The sequence below is a fragment of the Parambassis ranga genome, chromosome 10, assembly GCF_900634625.1.
Source record: "Parambassis ranga chromosome 10, fParRan2.1, whole genome shotgun sequence".
In the NCBI taxonomy this organism is placed as follows: Eukaryota; Metazoa; Chordata; class Actinopteri; family Ambassidae; genus Parambassis; species Parambassis ranga.
The window spans coordinates 11,779,814-11,799,385 of NC_041031.1; the positions used below are offsets into that span (position 1 = coordinate 11,779,814).

The 19,572-nt window shown below is 42.6% G+C and overlaps 3 protein-coding genes across 3 annotated transcripts; all 3 read left to right on the plus strand.

Annotated features, from left to right (window-relative positions):
- Window positions 1-2,746: 2,746 nt before the first annotated feature.
- Window positions 2,747-8,591, plus strand: LOC114442326 (protocadherin-10). Its single transcript, XM_028415772.1, has 4 exons — window positions 2,747-5,269; window positions 7,645-7,703; window positions 7,844-7,971; window positions 8,287-8,591. Exons 1-4 carry the CDS (start codon window positions 2,747-2,749, stop codon window positions 8,589-8,591), a joined length of 3,015 nt encoding a protein of 1,004 aa, XP_028271573.1.
- Window positions 8,592-14,372: 5,781 nt separating this feature from the next.
- LOC114443032 (protocadherin alpha-C2-like) lies at window positions 14,373-16,049 on the plus strand. The gene has a single exon (XM_028416941.1). It carries the CDS (start codon window positions 14,373-14,375, stop codon window positions 16,047-16,049), a length of 1,677 nt encoding a protein of 558 aa, XP_028272742.1.
- Window positions 16,050-16,473: 424 nt separating this feature from the next.
- On the plus strand, window positions 16,474-18,876 carry LOC114442201 (protocadherin alpha-C2-like). The gene has a single exon (XM_028415557.1). The coding sequence runs from the start codon at window positions 16,486-16,488 to the stop codon at window positions 18,874-18,876; it is 2,391 nt and encodes a 796-aa protein (XP_028271358.1). The 5' UTR covers window positions 16,474-16,485.
- The last annotated feature ends 696 nt before the right edge of the window (window positions 18,877-19,572 follow it).

The window sequence follows — 19,572 nt, forward strand, 5'->3', positions numbered from 1 at the left end:
ATGTAGGCCTATATTATCAAACAGTTCCCACTAGATGGCGCCATAGGATCACGAATGAAAAACACAAACTCCAGTTGGGCTTGATTTTGTAGGCTACATTATGGTCTAAATTAAACGTAGCCCACATGTGGATACGTGAAAACTCTTGAAGAAAACATACACATACTATTATATAACGTTAGTATAGTTTCTAATTACTAGTCCATCGTCCCTGATCCACCCACCAGCACCTTTTCATCCACTGTCACTCTTCAGGGAGTGGGGTCATGGTCAGGTGGCTGTTGAGCGGTAGTTCAGAGAAAGTAATGGCTGTCTTTCTGTCGGACAATGGGGTGAGCGAGGCGATAGGGGCGGATGAGACCGGCTTAATGCTCCGTGTAATGCATGCTAATGTAACAGGCACCGAGGGACCGCGGGCCGGAGTGCTTTGGGATTATTTATCACAAAACATTTGTATTCTTCCGTCGGAGAACGGTTGATCCCGGATAGCTGCACACTAATCCTTCACTCCGTTAATTAAAAAGAAGGGAAAAGCAATGGAACTGGTGGTGGTGATTTTTTTTTCTTTTCCAGAAATGTAATCATTTCTGGAGAAGCTTAACCATCTGCTTGAGGTTAAGTCTACACAAGCAGATTGTGTTTTCTGCTTATTTAAACCTGGGGATTTGAGCGTTTTTTCCTGAAAAGGGGAGGGTGGTGGATTTCGGGGTTGCTTGTTGGAAAGAAAGGCCGAGGACAACTTTTGTTCCCGGGAAGTAGTGATACTTTTTATTGATACTTCTTTTAGAATAATCACCTGATTTTTCTGCAGTTTGCGTGCATAAGTAAGGCTGACATTTGCTACAGTTAACTCACCAAAATGAATTATAGAGAAACTGCATCCATTTCCTGATTGTTATTGTATTGTTACTTAAAAAGAGAAATGATGAAAAGATCACAGCAACATTAGACATCAAGTTTGCTTCCCTGATCACCCACACAGAGGACCAACCATCAAACCAGTTTTCTGTAGATGATGCAGTCCTCGGGCTTTGGGGCCAACTTAATAGAAACTGTAGTGTCAAGTGTAAAAGAAAATGCTGCCCTTAGGAAGCAGAAATATTTGTGTTTGCTGTTCTTTCTCTCTCATCTTTCTCCTTTTCTCCACTTTTTACTATGGCTTAACAAGCCTAACGTTGCCCTGGGGCCAATGCTGTGTCGTCAGTCCCAAGAAGAGACTTTCAGATTTGAAGCCTCCGTTTTACATTAGAATGCCACTCGTGTCTGTGTGGAGACGACCCCGAATGCACAAAGGAATCCTTCAGTTCCTCTCCTTCTTTCCCGCTCTCTGTCGTTCAGTGGTTGTCTAACTGACCAGGATTAACTGGAGAAAGATTAGATCTGAAAAAAACATGTGCCGCGCTCTAAAGACTTGTCCTCTTTGTCACATAAAAAAATAAATCTAGTGGCAGTCAATTGTAATCTGGTCAAAGTCTTTAAAAACATTCCTCAGCACTCGCCTTTTCTGCGCTCTTTATGCTGTAAACACATCACCTATGGGATATTTGTCTAATCCAAGCTATAATACCTGATTATCGACAAGTATGATTAAAGCTATGACATTGCTTTTATGTTGATTATGTTGATACATGTTCAGGCCTACTTAACTGAATTAAAGTCGTGTAATGCGTATTTGTATGGCTGTGTTGTCCGTATATGACTCAGTGTAATCACTTTAAACTCTAAAATGCATTTCACACTCATTTAAATGTTGAACTGTAAAAAAAACAAACATCCTGACCTATCAAAGATTGTTTTTGTGAAACCCCAATTTCGTGTGTGATGATTAATGAATGGGACTGTTTTGCAGTGTGGGCATTCATCTTCAAAGGGCTCTAATTAAAAATCATTATGGAGTCCCAGGAGCCCACTGGTAGTGGCCACTGGGCCAATCGAGGCAAAGAGAATGAGTGCTAAGCCTGTTTTTGTTTTCTGCATTTCAACATGTAACTGTATAGATCCCCAGAAGAATAGTTTAGAATAGTTTATGACTCTCTAAAGTTACAATTGGGCATATAATAAAACAGTAAAATAATACTAATGCCCCTGCTGTCCTGGCCCTGTAAGGCACAAGATAAATCCTTATCCACATCTTCATCTAGTAATGCAGCCTAGAAAACGACACCCACGACACAATTTGTCTCCTAATCCAAATCAGGCTCTGACGTCTGGTGTCAAACTTGCGCCTTCTCGTCTCTTTAATGGGTCAGAGGAGCACAGACATGAGGATGAGAAAGGGTTAACCGTCTACAGTAATTAGAGTCGCACTTCGCGTCGGCGTCCTCCAATACGGAGCTGCGAGAGGCTACGTCCACCCCCTCCATCTCTTGCTCTCTCTCCGTCACACACAAACATACACACCGTCTCCCCTCCCTCCCTTCTTCTCTCTCTCTCTCTCTCTCTCTCTCTCTCACACACACACACACCTCCCCACTAGCTCCTCCGAGCGCCTAATACACTGGAAAATCAAAGCGCAAGCCTCCCCGTTCACACACACCACCGGTGTGGAGCACAACAGAGAGAAGTGTTTTCACTCTCCTCTTCCCTCTTGTTTTGTCATCTTAAATATCCTGCAGAGTTATACACATAAATATAACAAACTTTAATGAAGATTTTTTTTTTAACTTGGGACAACGTTTTACCTTTATTATTGGCTCTGAGAGAAAAAAACATGTCTGGGTGAGGTGATTTTACGCACGCTGCTCAAATGGATCAGAGACTCTCCAGAGGCAGCTGGGTACCGGTGACTGGCCTGGTTATATGTCTGCTTCTGTGTGCTTGTGTAGTGGACCTGGTTCTTGCGCAAATACGGTACTCAATTCCTGAAGAGCTAGAGCATGGAGCTTTCGTGGGCAACATCGCCGAAGACCTGGGATTGGATGTGGCCAAGCTGTCAGCCCGTCGGTTTCGTATTGTCTCCGGCGCAAAGAAGCAGTATTTAGAAGTGAACTTGGAGAATGGCATTCTCTTCGTCAACGAAAAGATAGATCGAGAGGAGCTTTGTGAACGGAGCCCCAGCTGTTTTTTACACTTACAAGTAGTCATTGAAAACCCATTAGAACTGTACAGAGTGGAAGTTGAGATTTTAGATGTAAATGACAACTCCCCGAGTTTCCCGTGGAGCGAATTCAATCTTGACATCACAGAGTCCGCTGCGCCCGGCTCCCGTTTCCCGTTAGAGAGCGCACAGGACCAGGACGTGGGCACCAACTCCCTGCGCTCATACCAGCTAAGCTCAAACGAGCACTTCATACTGAATATCCAGACGCGGAATGATGGAAGCAAGTTTGCTGAGCTCGTGCTAGACACCCCACTGGACCGGGAACAGCAAAAAAAGCACGAAATGGTTCTAACTGCCTTTGACGGCGGTTCACCGGAACGATCTGGGACTGCGCTGATAACTATTACAGTGTTAGATGCCAATGATAACGTGCCTGTGTTTGATCGCTCAGTTTACCGGGCAAGCCTGGTGGAGAACGCACCGAGAGGAACACTAGTGCTGAAACTGAACGCCACAGACCTGGACGAAGGCTCGAATGGAGAGGTGACTTATGCATTTAGCGGGCACGCACCACTCAAGGTGCGTGAACTGTTCAGCGTGGACCCGTACATGGGTGAGATCCGAGTCAAGGGCGTTGTGGACTATGAAAAAGCCAGTGTATATGAGCTGTATGTTCAGGCTAAAGATAGGGGACCCTCAGCTGTAGCTGTGCACAGTAAAGTGCTGGTAGACATCCTGGATGTGAATGATAACGCACCCGAAGTCATCCTCACATCTGTGTCCACACCTGTCCAGGAAGACGCACCGCCGGGGACAGTGATAGCTGTTATCAGTGTGATGGACCGGGACTCGGGAGAGAACGGGAACGTTGACTGCCAAATTCCAAGCAACGTCCCCTTTCAGCTCCATTCCTCTTTTAAGAACTATTACACTCTGGTGACAAGCGAGTTTCTGGATAGGGAAACGGTGTCTGAGTACAACATCACCCTCACAGCCCGGGACTTGGGCTCCCCCTCGCTCTCTACCAGGAAAACCATCCTTGTTCAAGTGTCTGACATTAATGACAACCCCCCGCGATTCTCTCAACCTTCATACACTGTTTATGTGACCGAGAATAATGCCCCTGGCGCTTCCATTTGTTCTGTAACTGCATTCGACCCCGATTCTAACCAAAACGCCTATCTGTCTTATTCTATTCTCGAGGGTCAGATTCAGGGCATGCCCGTGTCCACTTACGTCTCAATCAACTCTGACAACGGCAATATCTACGCACTACGCTCCTTTGATTATGAGCAACTTAGAAACTTTCAGATTCTGGTGCAGGCGCAGGACGCCGGCTTCCCCCCTCTCGCCAGTAATGTCACAGTCAATGTCTTTGTGTTGGACCAGAACGACAATGCACCTGTTATTGTCTCTCCTCTGCCTAAAAACGGCACCGTGGCCACAGAGGTGGTTCCGCGGTCAGTAGACGCGGGCTATCTGGTTACCAAAATAACAGCGTTAGACGCAGATGCAGGACAGAACTCCAGGCTGTCTTATCAGGTGCTACAGGCTACAGATCCGGGGCTGTTCAGTGTGGCTCTATACACTGGAGAAATCAGGACTATTCGCCGGTTGGTGGAAAAAGACGCAACAAGACAAAGACTGGTAATTCTGGTTAAGGACAATGGACAGCCGCCACTTTCCGCCACCGTCTCCATTGTCCTCACAGTGGTAGACAGCGTACCTGAGTCGCTGTCAGATTTTGGAGACCTGACGCTCAGCCCGCAGCCCCCCTCAAGCCTTGCTCTTTATTTGATCGTGTCACTAAGCACAATATCTTTAATATTCCTAGTGGCAATTATCGTGCTGGCTGTGGTCAAATGTTACAAGGACAGGGAGACCCTCAGTGGGTACAACTTGCCCCCGTTCGCCTGCTGCTGTTGCGGGGGGTTTCAGCCCGATCCGCCCCCAGAGGTGTTTAAAAAATCCAACCTCAACCTACAGATTTCATCCGCCGCCAAAGTGCCCACGAACTGTATGGAGGTGAATGGAAATAGCAGTCTATCTCAGTCATATTGTTATAAAGTGTGTCTCACCCCCGAATCAGCCAAAAGTGACTTTATGTTTCTGAAGCCGTGCAGCCCGAGCAGCACACCGAGGAACAACGAGGCAAAGAGCGCAGAAAACTCATGGAACGCGCAAAGCCGGAGCGCATCTGTGAACAATGGAGCAACTACTCCCAATGAGGTACAGTGAAATCCGCATATAAGGCAGTTAAATTCGCCTGTCTCACTCACAAACACAGCACACATCTCAGCTGTCTATCTGTTGAAAATCTTGTCTGTGACATTGTCCCATGAAGGTCAAATCACGTGTGACAGACAGGTTCAAACTCCAGCAAATCCTGAAAAGTCATTTTCTATTTTCCCTCATTTCACAGCATGTCGTCTTTTTTATATTTCTGTGACAATAACTTATCCTAGTTGTGTTGCCTCGCGTAATTATTTGCACCCGGAAAATGAAATGAGACGATTCGAGATTGCATTTTAATTGACATGTTAATGAAAGTGTAAAGCCCCATCTTGAGGGGAGCATATGCTGCGCAAAAAGCCGTGTCTTAGAATGAAGTGAGATGTCAATTACTATGTGAGAGGAAGAGGAGCTGTAGTTCAAGCTGAGTCCTCCGCTCAGTCTGGGTGACAATTCATGCGTTTAATAATAATTTATGAAGTAATTACAAAAGATGTGACCTGCGAGAATAATGTCTACATCATCCAGTGTCATTGTCAAACACTTTTCATGCAGTGAGGCAGCGCACACACCTGCCCTCACCTGAGTTTGAACACAAAGTCAAGGTTATATACGTGACAGACAAGGTGAATGGCAGTTGTCTGAATTTATTTGCTTTGGGTTCAGACAATTCTTGTTCGACCAGCTGGGTTTACGACACGCCTTCTTGTTCTCAAACTAACAATATAGGACAGATAACCTCACTAACTATGCCTCAAGGGCACAAGCACGACCGAACCATTATACTACACACAATGTGTCGTATTCGCAAGGGGGGGCTGCCCATTATTGATGAAAAATGGCAAATGGCGGGTTAGGGAGACAGGGGAGGACATCAAGAGGGGAGGGGGCAAGGAGAAGGAGGGGGTGCAAGGACATGGCTGGACTGAGACGTGGACAGCCTGTAGATCGGGCCCGGCGTTGTCCTCTGAATGTGAGGGGGGAGAGAGAGAGAGAGAGAGAGATGTGGCTTCATATTTGTCGAGCAAGGGTGGGAGGGAGGAGGGGTGAAATAGAAGAAGGGGGAAGGAAGGAGACAAGGAGAGAGCGAATTTACAGAGGCAGGATGTCTACACTGGTGTTTCTTAATCCTAATAGACAGAGCAGCAGACCATAAATGTGTGCGTAATGCTGATCCTCGACGCGTTTTCGTCAAAATACATGCTTGATGGCAGACTCCACTAAACAGACTGAGAAATGTCACATCGGTCACTGGCACAAAACACCTCTGGCCACAAGAGGGATTTCGAGGTCACGATGATTGTTCTGCCTGCAGCTATACTCCTTCAGGAGGAAGTGTCCTTCCTTTTATTAATTGGTTCCAGTAATCCCCCCCCCCACACACACACACACCACACCCCCGTGGTGTCCCTGAGCGCATACACACATGAGTCGTCGTGAGGTCGTCAGTGACACATAAAAGACAAACGACATGAAACTATTTGAGCATCACATATAAAGAGTGCACGGGCCTGCTTATACTGATGAATTGAAGGTGAAAAGGGAGATTACATACACGTTCTTGCGTGTAAAACACACATGACAGGTGCGTGAATCTGTGCCTTTGTATATATACGCGTAGAGCTGTCTGGACTGATGCACTACACAGCTGCAAGGGCCGCAAACTTTTCAAGGCTCTCTGAGACTTTTAATTAAAAACCTTGCTCGAGGAGCATCAGGCAAATATTAATGTAAAGTGATGCATAAAATCCACAAAACAATGACGTGTGTAATTTTCTTAATTTCCTCCCTGGCACGGTTTCCTTTGAAGATTAAAATCATGTTTCGTTTCATCCCGGTGGGGTTCTAATTGGTTTTGTGCGTAGTTGGCGAGGAGAGTATTTTGAATACCGATTCTAATAATACGCTTACGTCGCATCCCCCTTGTTAACAACTTTAGGTGAATTAATAGAGCGTGGAATCCATACTATGAGACTTAAATCGGGAATAAATATCACTCGGTGCTCTCTTTCACCCTTCCCGCTGCGCTACAGAGGATAAAAGCAAAACTAAGTGACAGGCGAGTCGTAGCTGAAGGCAACAGCTCTTAGAATTCATGTTCTTCCAAACATCCACAGGGCGGCAGCCACGATCCATCTGAAAAGAGTCATGTCTCCATTTTCAAAGCAAAGAATGCTCCTGTCAGTTATCACTCACCTCTATGGTTCAAGGGGCCAAGAGTGAGCAGACGTCGTTTGTTGTCACGGATAGGGAGAGAGTGAAGCACATTTTGAAGAGGGAAAAGTCTCAAAATAGAACCTATCAATGTGAACTTATGATTAAAGGAATAATTAAAATTAAATTGTTAAAATGAATTTTCTTTTTCTCTGCAGTTGAAGCAGCCGAACACTGACTGGACTCTTACAAAGAATCAGAACTCCTCTATTAAAAGGTATCATTTTAACCTTTGACCTTCATCAGACTACTGTGAGGCAATTTTAAATTTTTCTCAATATTTGTTTAGGAAAATATGTATGTGTAAAAAAGTGTAAAAAGTAAAATGTGCTATAACATCTATTATCTTGTTTGTAGTTACAACTCCATCAACATGGATGGCACCCTTATGCGGAAAGCCATGCATGCAGACCCAGAGAACTACGTCACCTCCATGGCACCTGGACAGTACTGGACGTGGGGTACTCACATGAAAGGCATAAAAGGTAAGAGAGACCAAATGTGTTGCACCAAGAATAGCTTTCATCACAGACTACAGACATCCGGGCTTTCAAGTGTCTGTGTTTCTTTGTTTGCCAAGGCTTAGCTCATCTCTGTTACAAGCAGAGCTACAGTACATCTGTTCAGCAGGTCTGCGGTTGTATTTTTGCTGCTGATTGCTTATTTTGTTCTAATTTATTATCCTGATTGCACCACACTAACCCTTACTTTACATGATGCAAATTAAAATGGTAATTTAGCAGCCAGTCAGTACTGTATAATAAGTAGTGACCTCTCCTCTCTTTACACTCTTGCCACAGACTATAAGATGACGCCCTCACCCAGTGGGGTCCCCTCTCGCCCCTGGACTCCTCGGTGCACACCTCCTCCCCAGCAGCAGCAGCCATCAATTCCCTCCCATCCGCACCCGCACCCACCCCCTGACTACCACCACAATGTGTACATCCCTGGGACACCATCAGGCTTTTGCACCCTGAGGCCTGCTGCACAGCGAAGTGAGCTTGATGTCCACAATTCCTTCTCTACTTTTGGCAAGAAGAGACGTCTTCAGATGTCCCCCCAGGGAGAGGCCGCGATTATAAATAATGACCTGTACAATGACTGAGTTTTCAATGGCTGCCTGAAGGAACGATTAAAATGATGGATAACCTCGTATGAAAACAGAAGAAGACACCATTCACTAGATAAATTAATGAACAGGAATTATACTTTATGTGGTATGAAAAATAGAGAGGATCTGCAATTTACCATGAAAGAAAAACAAGGACTGGGAAATGTAAGGAACTCTGATGGCTATTTATGTGACATGCCATTGCAACATCATCAATGTGTGTCTATTATTATTATTGTTGTTATTATTATTATTATTATTTAGACAATCAAACTGGAGCTGCAGATACAAATGTTTTGAAAAGCATTGGTAGACAATAATTTTGCACATCCCTATAAATTTATATTTTTTGGTTACATGAAAAGAAAATGTGTTTCTTTGTTTGCCAACAGAGCTTGTGTGAATATGACAAATAGTATGTCAATGTATATGCAAGCTGTGATATGATACAGACTACTGTATGATGAGGGGGTTCCCTAACATATGTACTGTATACATTTATGAAAATAAAGTATTTTTTTCATAAGGTCGGACGTACTGTATATCTCTTAAACATGTGTTTGGGAGTAAGGGTTAAATTTGGTCTATCTACATGCATTAATCATGTAGATGTAAGTTCCGCAGATCTGTCTTTAATTAGTTCAAGTCAATGATTTTGGGGTGAAAAAGTTCCACGGTTATTCTTACAAGGGTGAAAAGCTTTTCGCTTTGCTAAGCTGTTTTCCATGGTGAGGAATAAACATAGTAAAATGCTAACATATGCTAATTGGAGTGCTTGCATTTCCATTTGCCCGCAGAGAATAGTGGGGTTCATTAACTGAACAAACAGAACCTCCTCTCTCGAAATATCACTTTAATTAAGACCACGAACATGAATACAAGCATCAGGAGAGGGGGGCTCAACTGCAAATGCCACACCTGAATGTGAGCTAAGGGGCCTGTGGCTTCTTTCTCTGTGTGCCCTTTTACATCTTACTTCTCAGGGAATTAGTTCTAACCATCAAGAGATGAGAGATGGCCATTGGCCAGAAATGAGCAGGGTAATTAGGTCGTCCTATGGCTCAGATTGAAAATAATTTTGTTAATAAGGAAACGGGCGTCCATAGAGAGCATAGAGGGGAGCAGGCTAACCTTCTCTGTGGTAAGGTGATCCATAGGGACGACTGAAGGAGCAGCCACATTCAGGTCATCTCGACTTATTTTCAGATGAGTGAGGCATGGCGGCGTTCCTAAAATAGAGAATGTAAGATTTCTCTCAGCAGCACTTTAAAGTTCACATTAACTTCATGAAAGGAAAAAAAGGAACATTTCATTACCTTTAAAACCTAGAAGCTGGTGAAACTGCAAAGAAATGACAGTGCTGTGTGCTCACACATAATATACAATCTTTCTAGTCCGTTCTGTTACACCAGCAGAGTACTCAGCACAGAGGAACAAGCATTATATGTCGCAGCCATTACCCTCGGTCACTGGTACTGGGAGCTGTCCTTTGACAAAGTGCTGAAATTGCTTTGACCTGTAATACTTTTGTACGCAGCTGCAATATATGCAGTTGTCCACCAGAGGGCGCATCTAATAGTGGCCTAGTGCAGGACAATGGATTTATTAATGTTTTGAAGGATCCCCTCTCCTGCACACACTTCTGACACTACAAATCCTGAACCCTTTGGGAAATGCATGTCTTAGATTTCAAAGAAGTGTCAGAAAAACAAATGTGCAATGTTTAATATATAATATATGTTATGCCAGAGGAAACATAGTTATCATTAATTTCTAATTGGTTATTATGCATGTGATAGGTCACTGTGAAGCACACATTAATGCCTCAGTCTGCATGACCACATTCTTCTTGCTTGGTCATTAACTGGGACCTAAGAAACGGTCCTAACATGCTCAGTTTGACAAGGTGGTTTGCTGCAAGTATATTATATTTCTTTGACATTTAAACAAAAAATTACAGAAGAAATTGGAAATATGTGCTGCATAGCAATTGGCCAGAGGTGACCAGTTTATATCCCTCAGCAATAAATTGTGGAAAAACAGGAATATTTATAATATTTATAATTTAATACTTAACTGAAGACACAAAACATATTTTCTGGTGTTTCAATTTAGGGTAATTAAATACTAGATACAAGAAATTGTATTCAAGCATAATTATTACCCAGCCACAATAAATAACCTACTATAATGAGCAGTTGTTGTAATGATTGAAACAACAGCTTAAACATATTTTTGTCCAGCAGATGGCATCTTCAAGTAAGAATCTATTCAAGCCAAACACTGTAAATTGCAATAGTGGATTTGATTTATTTTGTAGAATCTAAGCGTGATTGTGTTGGTAACAACGGCATCAGTTTCAACAAAAATATGGGCTGAATGATTTTATCAAAAAATTTAATCAAGAATTTTGGCTAATTCTTTTATATTTGTTAGGAAGATCAATGCTTAGTAGGCTGTGTGTGTGCATGCATGCATGTGCACGTATGTGTTTTGCTGCTTCAAGTAGGTATGTTGACCTTGTAAAGCTTGTAATATCTGATGAAGTTTCTTCAGTACACTGTCACACACAGCCACAAACGCACCCTTTCAAGTAAACAAAAACATGCCCCCCCACCTCTTCCTACTGCACTTCAAGGAGGTCAATGTGGAGAAAACACAAACAGCGGTTAGCCAGCAGCACCTGGCTGCAGTCCTGGCGTCCAGACTCCCCTTTCTCTGGATGTTTCACTTCCCTGAATCTCTCTAGCAGTTACAGGCCGCATGATTTCATCCTGAGCCTCTTCCACAGAGAAACACCTCTTTATCTTGCTCCTTGGTTGTCACAGGATTAAAATTATGTTTTCTTCACCTTGACACAGTGAAGGGGGGCATGCTTTTGTTTACTTGAAATAGTGTGTGTATGTCTGTGGATGATATATACTGAAGTAACTTCATCAGACATTACATACAAGTTTTACAACACCAACAATGACTACTTCAAAGACACATGAAACAGCACACACACACACACACACACACTCACATGTATGCACACACACACACTCACATGTATGCACACACACGGACACATACACATGTATACACGCACACACACTTAAAACAGCCTACTAAACACAATCCAAAACACATCCACAAAAAATGATGAAAGTACAAGGATTTTATGCAGAGGCGTATAATGGGTTAATGACTGATTTTAGTGGTGAACAGTAGAAAATGTCAAATGTAACTATTTTTCTCAAAATGAAACCGTTACATAAAGAAATGCATGATTATATTTTGTTATAGCTATGATATTAAAAAATGTAGTATTATAATAGGAGTTAATGGGACCTAAGTGGGAAATACCAATTAAAACTGCTGCTACACAAAAACTAATAATGCATCAAACTCAATATTTTGGCTAATCTTTGACATATCCATGACAGATATAAAAATAATGCCTCAGCCACCTAACGTTTGTGTTATGGAAAAGAACTCATTTTTTGTGTTTTCGTCATAAAAAAATACTGTGACATCAAGCAATCAAACTGGCATTTAAAGGGTTACATTCCTCAAAATTATTTAATGTTTGGTAGTTTTGAGCAGGGTTGAAGTTGTTTAACATATTTATGCAGAAAAAAGCATAAAGAATATGAATAAAAACTGTTATGTTTTTATAGCAGTTTTTTGGAAGTGGACGTTTTTTTTGTTTCACCACCAAATTGTTCACAGGTTAGAAAAGCCAAGTGAGTCTGGCTTATAATGCATCAAACAAGATCTGTGTTTCTCAGAACATATAAGAGAGTCAGCAGATGTAGGGGAGATGGGGGCTTGTTGTCACACTTTTTACACTCTGTTATACATCTTAAAATTAGTTCATCAGATTGTTAAAAAATACTCAACAAATGGAAGATCAAAGTCTTGGGCACAAACTCTGATTCATGTCGTTTTGATATCTCTTTGCTGTGCAGACTTATCAGCATTTAAATAGAGGGTGCACAAGTGATGGCCCCAAGTTGTCACACCATACGTCACACATGTTTGGCATACATAAAACAAGAACACTTCAGTTTAATTAATATTCCAGATTAAATTTAGCTAGAAAAAGTTCGATTAATCAATGAACTTGAATGCAAATTGGCCAACTTCACCCTTCTCAATCATGTCAGGTGGTGTGCTGCCATTTCTTGTTTTTCTTGTGTAATTCCTGACGTTTTCTTCTCCTGTGAGTTTTTTCTTTGTTCTTTCAAAAAACAATCACAAATTGAACAACCATTGACCAGCAGATTCTCTGTGTCTAGTAGTGTGACAAGTTGCCCCAAATTGGCTGAGACAATTTGCCCCATATATTGCCATATTTGCTAATATTAGCCATATTTTGAAGTTAGCTTGAAGCAGCACTGTAACTAAAGTCTAGCGAAACACTTTATTCTCTCTTCTAACAGGTTCAAATGTTAAATAATTGATATTTGTGTCTAAGCAGACAATTACAAAACATATTTAGTTGGTATTTGTTACTTTCATATGTGAAAACTAGGAAATTTGACCTCACCTCAGTTGACAGTGTGCTTAGCTTTTCCCAGACAGTATGTGACATAACATTATGTTAAAGCCAAAAACTGGTATTTCACTTTTGAGTAGACCCCCTTTGTGGTCAAGTTATTGCCAGTGTGACAACTTACCCGTGTGACAACAAGCCCCGGTCTTCCCTATACGCAAGAAAAAAAATGCAGTTTAAACAAACATTTTTGCGAATTCATGGCAATAAGCTGACTGTAAAGCAATTACTGCACTATGCACAGTTTGGCACATGGTGTCACTGTTGACCACTGAAGCTTAATGCGTCTCTCTCTCCCTCTCTTAAGTCACGACACACCCATTTGTAAATGGTGTAGCACACAGCTTCTTCACAGAAGACATGCTTTTTATTTTTAAACTAAAAGTGAGATTCTAATCTTTCTCTTTTGTTTTTTTTTCTTTCAAAACAAATCCGAACATCTTAACAGACAGATTTTAAAAATACAACAAAAGATTTTAAAATCTGTGCGATTTTTTATGCAGAGAAAAGGGATGGCACTTTGGACCGCTGTCTTTGTCTTGTGTGTTTTATGGCCCGGTGCTTTGTCTGTGACACGGTACTCCATAGCGGAGGAAATGGAAAGGGGCTCTGTTGTGGCCAATCTCGCTGCGGATTTGGGACTTGAACTTGGAGGTTTGGCACAAAGAGAGGTAAAACTTGATATTTTCACCAATAAAAAATATCTAGATTTTAACAAAAAGACAGGAGAACTATATATAGTAGAAAAGATGGACAGGGAATATCTTTGCCCGGCGAAACCCACATCTTGCTTTTTAAAGCTTGATTTTATCATAGAAAGCCCCTTGCGTATCTTCAACATTGAGCTTGGAATAACGGACATAAATGATAACGCTCCACATTTCAGACGTGACAGAGTAGAACTCGACGTTTCAGAATCAGCGACACCGGGTGAGAGATTCTCTCTGCCCAATGCTGTAGATCCAGATGTTGGCATAAATACAATTAAAACATACAAGCTTAGTACTAGTGAGCATTTCACCATCGAAATTCAAACAGGCACTGATGGCACTCAATATGTGGATTTGGTGTTGATAAAGTCTTTAGATAGAGAGGAGAATGCAGTACATAATCTAATTCTGACTGCTGTGGACGGAGGTGTTCCTGTGCGCTCTGGCACTGCTAATATTATTGTCAGAGTACAAGACACAAACGATAATCCTCCTCGGTTTGATAAACAGACTTACACGGTTAACATGACAGAGAATACCCCAATAGGAACTTTAGTGGTGACACTAAATGCTACAGATCTTGACGAGGGCCTGAATTCAGAGATAGTGTACTCATTTACTCTGTATACGTCAGAAAAAACACAGGATGTCTTTGCATTGAATCCTGACACAGGGGAGGTAACTGTGAAGGGAACTATAGACTATGAAGATATTAAATTTTATGAAATGCACATAGAAGCCCGAGACAAAGGGACATACCCATTGTTGGGCAATTGTAAGGTTGTCCTCCATGTGATGGACATGAATGATAATTATCCAGAAATTACCATACAGTCCGTTAAAAACACAGTGGAAGAAAACATACCAGTAGGAAGTGTCATTGCACTAGTGGGAATACGTGACATAGACACTGGTGATAACGGAAAAGTGAGTTTATCCATACAGCAGTCAATGCCCTTTATTCTTAATAAATCATCAGATAGACCCATGCATTACAAGCTCATAGTGTCTGAGCCTTTAGATAGAGAAACAGTACCTGAATACGATATCATGCTGATTGTGACGGACGCAGGGACGCCACCTTTATCTGACAATGAAACCATAACTGTGCATCTATTAGATGTTAATGACAACGCACCACAGTTCCCTCAGTCATTTTATACTATACGTGTAATGGAGAATAATGCACCCGGAGCCCTGCTCAGCTCACTCACTGCCTTTGATCCTGACCTCCATGAAAACCAATACCTAGTTTATTTCATTGTGGAGAAGGAGATAGCCAACACCTCCATGTCCATGCTGTTCTCCATCAACCCAGAGAATGGTAATCTTTACGCACTAAAAACTTTTGACTATGAGATCGAGAAGGAGTTTCTTTTCCACATCGAGGCCAGAGACTCTGGCTCTCCTCCTCTCAGCAGTAACGTCACCGTCCACATCATTATTGTGGACCAGAACGACAACACTCCAGTTATTGTGTCTCCATGGCGCGCGCACGGCTCTGTGGTGGAGGAAAAGATACCCAGATCCACTGATAAAGGCTCCCTGGTTGCCAAGGTGATAGCCTTAGACACAGACTCAGTGCACAACTCTCGGATTACCTACCAGTTCCTACAGGTGACTGATGCCACCTTGTTCAGTCTGGACCAATACAACGGAGAGATCCGGACCATGAGGATGTTCAGTTACAGAGATCCACGTCAGCAGAGACTGGTTGTTGTTGCCAAGGACAACGGGGAGCCTGCTCTCTCTGCTACAGTCACCATCAAGCTGTCCACAGTGGAGACTGCTGTCAAGGCCTACTCTGACATGACTGAGGTGTCTCTGGAATATGACATCTTTTCAGACCTAAACCTGTATCTGGTCATTGGTTTGGGCTCAGTTTCATTTCTCCTGCTGATCACCATACTGGTCACCATTGTGCTCAAGTGTCAGAAACCCAAACCCAGCAAAGCGGCTCCTCCCTGCAGGAACAGTGTGATCAGTGAGAGGAACTCCACTATCGCAGATTCCACTCTGGTCTCCAACGATGCCTACTGGTACAGTCTGTTTCTAGCAGAGACCAGGAAAGGAAAGCTGGTGGTCAGACAGCCTGTGCCAAAGGGCTCCAGATACATCGTGTCCAGTATACCAAGAGGGACAGGACAGACAGAGACTAGTGACTCCGCAGCTTCCACTCTGCAGGTATGGAATGAAATTTGAGTGTTTATGTGTTTTTGAAATAGATGTATCAGTCAATTAAATAATTTGATGACCGTTATATAAGCGAGGCCTGAAGCGGCCTTATTATAGACATATTTCTCAAGGTATATGATAAATGGATAGCTTAAGGACTACAGCTAGAAGGGAAAACTTGGTAAGATCCGAGGAGTGGCGCTGTTCCCTCAAAAGAGAAAAAAAAATACACAATCGCCACGACAGTGAACTGCAGACATTGTGAGAAACGGACGTGTCTGTGGTGCTGAAATCCGCGCTTGCAATAACAAACATATAGTGGTAATCACAAAGAAGCCTCGTGGGAGTTATATTAAGAATATGATTTGAACGGGATTTTTATATGACTTTTACTTTGCATATTTTGCATGTAGTTTTGCCTTCAGCGGAAAACGCGCACTAAGCATTGCTGCAGGTTTTAACAATGCAATCATACAAAAGGTACGTGTCGCTCCTTGTTCTGTTTTCATCCGCTTATTGTGTGTCAAGTGCGGTTCGTCATTACTCCATACCTGAAGAAATGAAAGAAGGATCAGTCGTTGCAAACCTCGCTACTGATCTCAGCCTGGACATCAAAACACTAAATAACCGGAATATTCGGGTGGACATGATCGCCAACAAAAAATATCTGGATGTGAACAAAGAGACGGGTGATCTGTATATTGTGGAAAAGATCGACAGAGAACACATTTGTAACACAAAATTATCTTGCTACCTAAAACTGGAGGTTATATTAGAAACCCCTTTACGAATGTTTAACATAGAAGTAGAAATTTTAGACATGAATGACAACGCCCCAGAATTTCGTAGAGACGCCATACATTTAGATATATCTGAATCGACACCAAAAGGAGAGAGATTTTCGTTGAGCAATGCTGTTGATCCTGATGTTGGATCTAATTCAGTGAAAACGTATCATCTGAGTGAAAGCGACCATTTCAATATTGAGGTTCAAACCGGAAGAGACGGATCAAAATTTTCTGAATTAATCTTAACAAAAGCGCTGGATCGTGAGAAACAGGCTGTTCATAATTTAATACTCACAGCTGTAGATGGAGGAACACCTGCTCGTTCTGGAACAGCCAGTGTTATTGTTCATGTGTCAGACACCAATGATAATTCACCTACATTTGACAAATCAGTATATAATGTTAATATAATGGAAAATTCTCCTATTGGCAGCCTTGTTATTCACCTTAATGCAACAGACTTAGATGAGGGATCAAATTCTGATATCAGTTACTCATACAGTTTATACACTTCAGAAAAAACTCAACAAACATTTAATCTGAATTCTGCCACTGGTGAAATTACTGTCAAAGGAATGCTGAACTATGAGGACTTCAGGATTTATGATATGGAAGTTATAGCAACAGACAAAGGAGCCAATAGTTTATCAGGACAATGTACCATAAAGATTCTAGTTGAAGACATGAATGACAACCACCCAGAAATATCTATTAAATCCTTTCAGAGTCCAGTCAATGAAAACATAGACTTAGACACAGTCATAGCTGTAGTTAGTGTGAGTGATAAAGACTCAGGTGATAATGGAGTGGTGGATCTTCATATTCCGGACAACATGCCTTTCAAACTGAGGGAGTCCTCTGATAACTATTATGAATTAGTAGTGTCAGAGCCATTAGACCGTGAGAAGGTCCCAGAATATGACATCGCCTTCACTGTCACAGACAGAGGCTCTCCTCCTTTATCTGACAATGAAACTATGACTTTAGAGCTGCTGGATGTTAATGACAATGTCCCACAATTCCCTCTGTCATTTTATACTATATGTGTAATGGAGAATAACGCACCCGGGGCCTTGCTCAGCTCACTCACTGCCTTTGATCCTGACCTCCATGAAAACCAGTATCTAGTTTATTTCATTGTGGAGAAGGAGATAGCCAACACCTCCATGTCCATGCTGTTCTCCATCAACCCAGAGAATGGTAATCTTTACGCACTAAAAACTTTTGACTATGAGATCGAGAAGGAGTTTCTTTTCCACATTGAGGCCAGAGACTCTGGCTCTCCTCCTCTCAGCAGTAACGTCACCGTCCACATCATTATTGTGGACCAGAACGACAACGCTCCAATTATTGTGTCTCCATGGCGCGCGCACGGCTCTGTGGTGGAGGAAAAGATCCCCAGATCCACTGATAAAGGATCCCTGGTTGCAAAGGTGATAGCCTTAGACACAGACTCAGTGCACAACTCTCGGATTACCTACCAGTTCCTACAGGTGACTGATGCCACCTTGTTTAGTCTGGACCAATATAACGGAGAGATCCGGACCATGAGGATGTTCAGTTACAGAGATCCACGTCACCAGAGACTGGTTGTTGTCGCCAAGGACAACGGGGAGCCTGCTCTCTCTGCTACAGTCACCATCAAGCTGTCCACAGTGGAGACTGCTGTCAAGGCCTACCCTGACATGACTGAGGTGCCTCTGGAATATGACATCTTTTCTGACCTAAACCTGTATCTGGTCATCGGTCTGGGCTCAGTTTCATTTCTCCTGCTCATCACCATACTGGTCACCATTGTGCTCAAGTGTCAGAAACCCAAACCTAGCAAAGCGGCTGCTCCCTGCAGGAACAGTGTGACCAGTGAGAGGAACTCCACCATCGCAGATTCCACTCTGGTCTCCAACGATGCCTACTGGTACAGTCTGTTTCTAGCAGAGACCAGGAAAGGAAAGCTGGTGGTCAGACAGCCTGTGCCAAAGGGCTCCAGATACATCGTGTCCAGTATACCAAGAGGGACAGGACAGACAGAGACTAGTGACTCAGCAGCTTCCACTCTGCAGGTATGATGCACAAATACGTCTTTCCCCACATGTATTATATTTTATGTATGTATTTTTATCTTCGTTTTAACCATAAAATTAAGATATGTGTTTCAGTGACGTGCGGCGAGGTTCATGGTTGGTGTGACAGTGACTCCATCAGAATCAAATTTACAAATTACCTCAACAGAGTAGATCATACACCATTTGATCGTCATCAGTTAACAGGGTATGTTTTACATATTATATCAGCATTGTTTACCCAAACAAACAGGTGATCTTTTGTCTCGAAGCAAACCTTTCAGCTCCGGTGTTAGTCTTCCTTTTATTTCTGCTACCTGCTTTGACTGAAAGTCCAATTTAGAAACATTTTTTGTTTTGATATAGCTACAATCCTCCATTCTGAAACCAAGCGGGCCAGAGGGAAACTATGAGTTGCTGCACTTGACTCGTAACCACGGACTGTTGCTAGTTCGCTGTCGTTTAATCTGCAGCTGCGGAGTAGCTGGGCCCACGAGCGCTCCTGCCATGCGGCAGGAAAACTGCCTGCCTCACCTAGTGCCTCTTCCCTGCCGTTGTAAAATCAGATGGCACACATATACATCAGCGAGACTATGGAAGTCCAGGGGGCATATATTAAAAGTGTTTAAAACATTTAATTGGCGACATACGCAGAGACAGTAGCACGCTCTCATTGCATGGCATGCCAGCACAGTTTGTGGG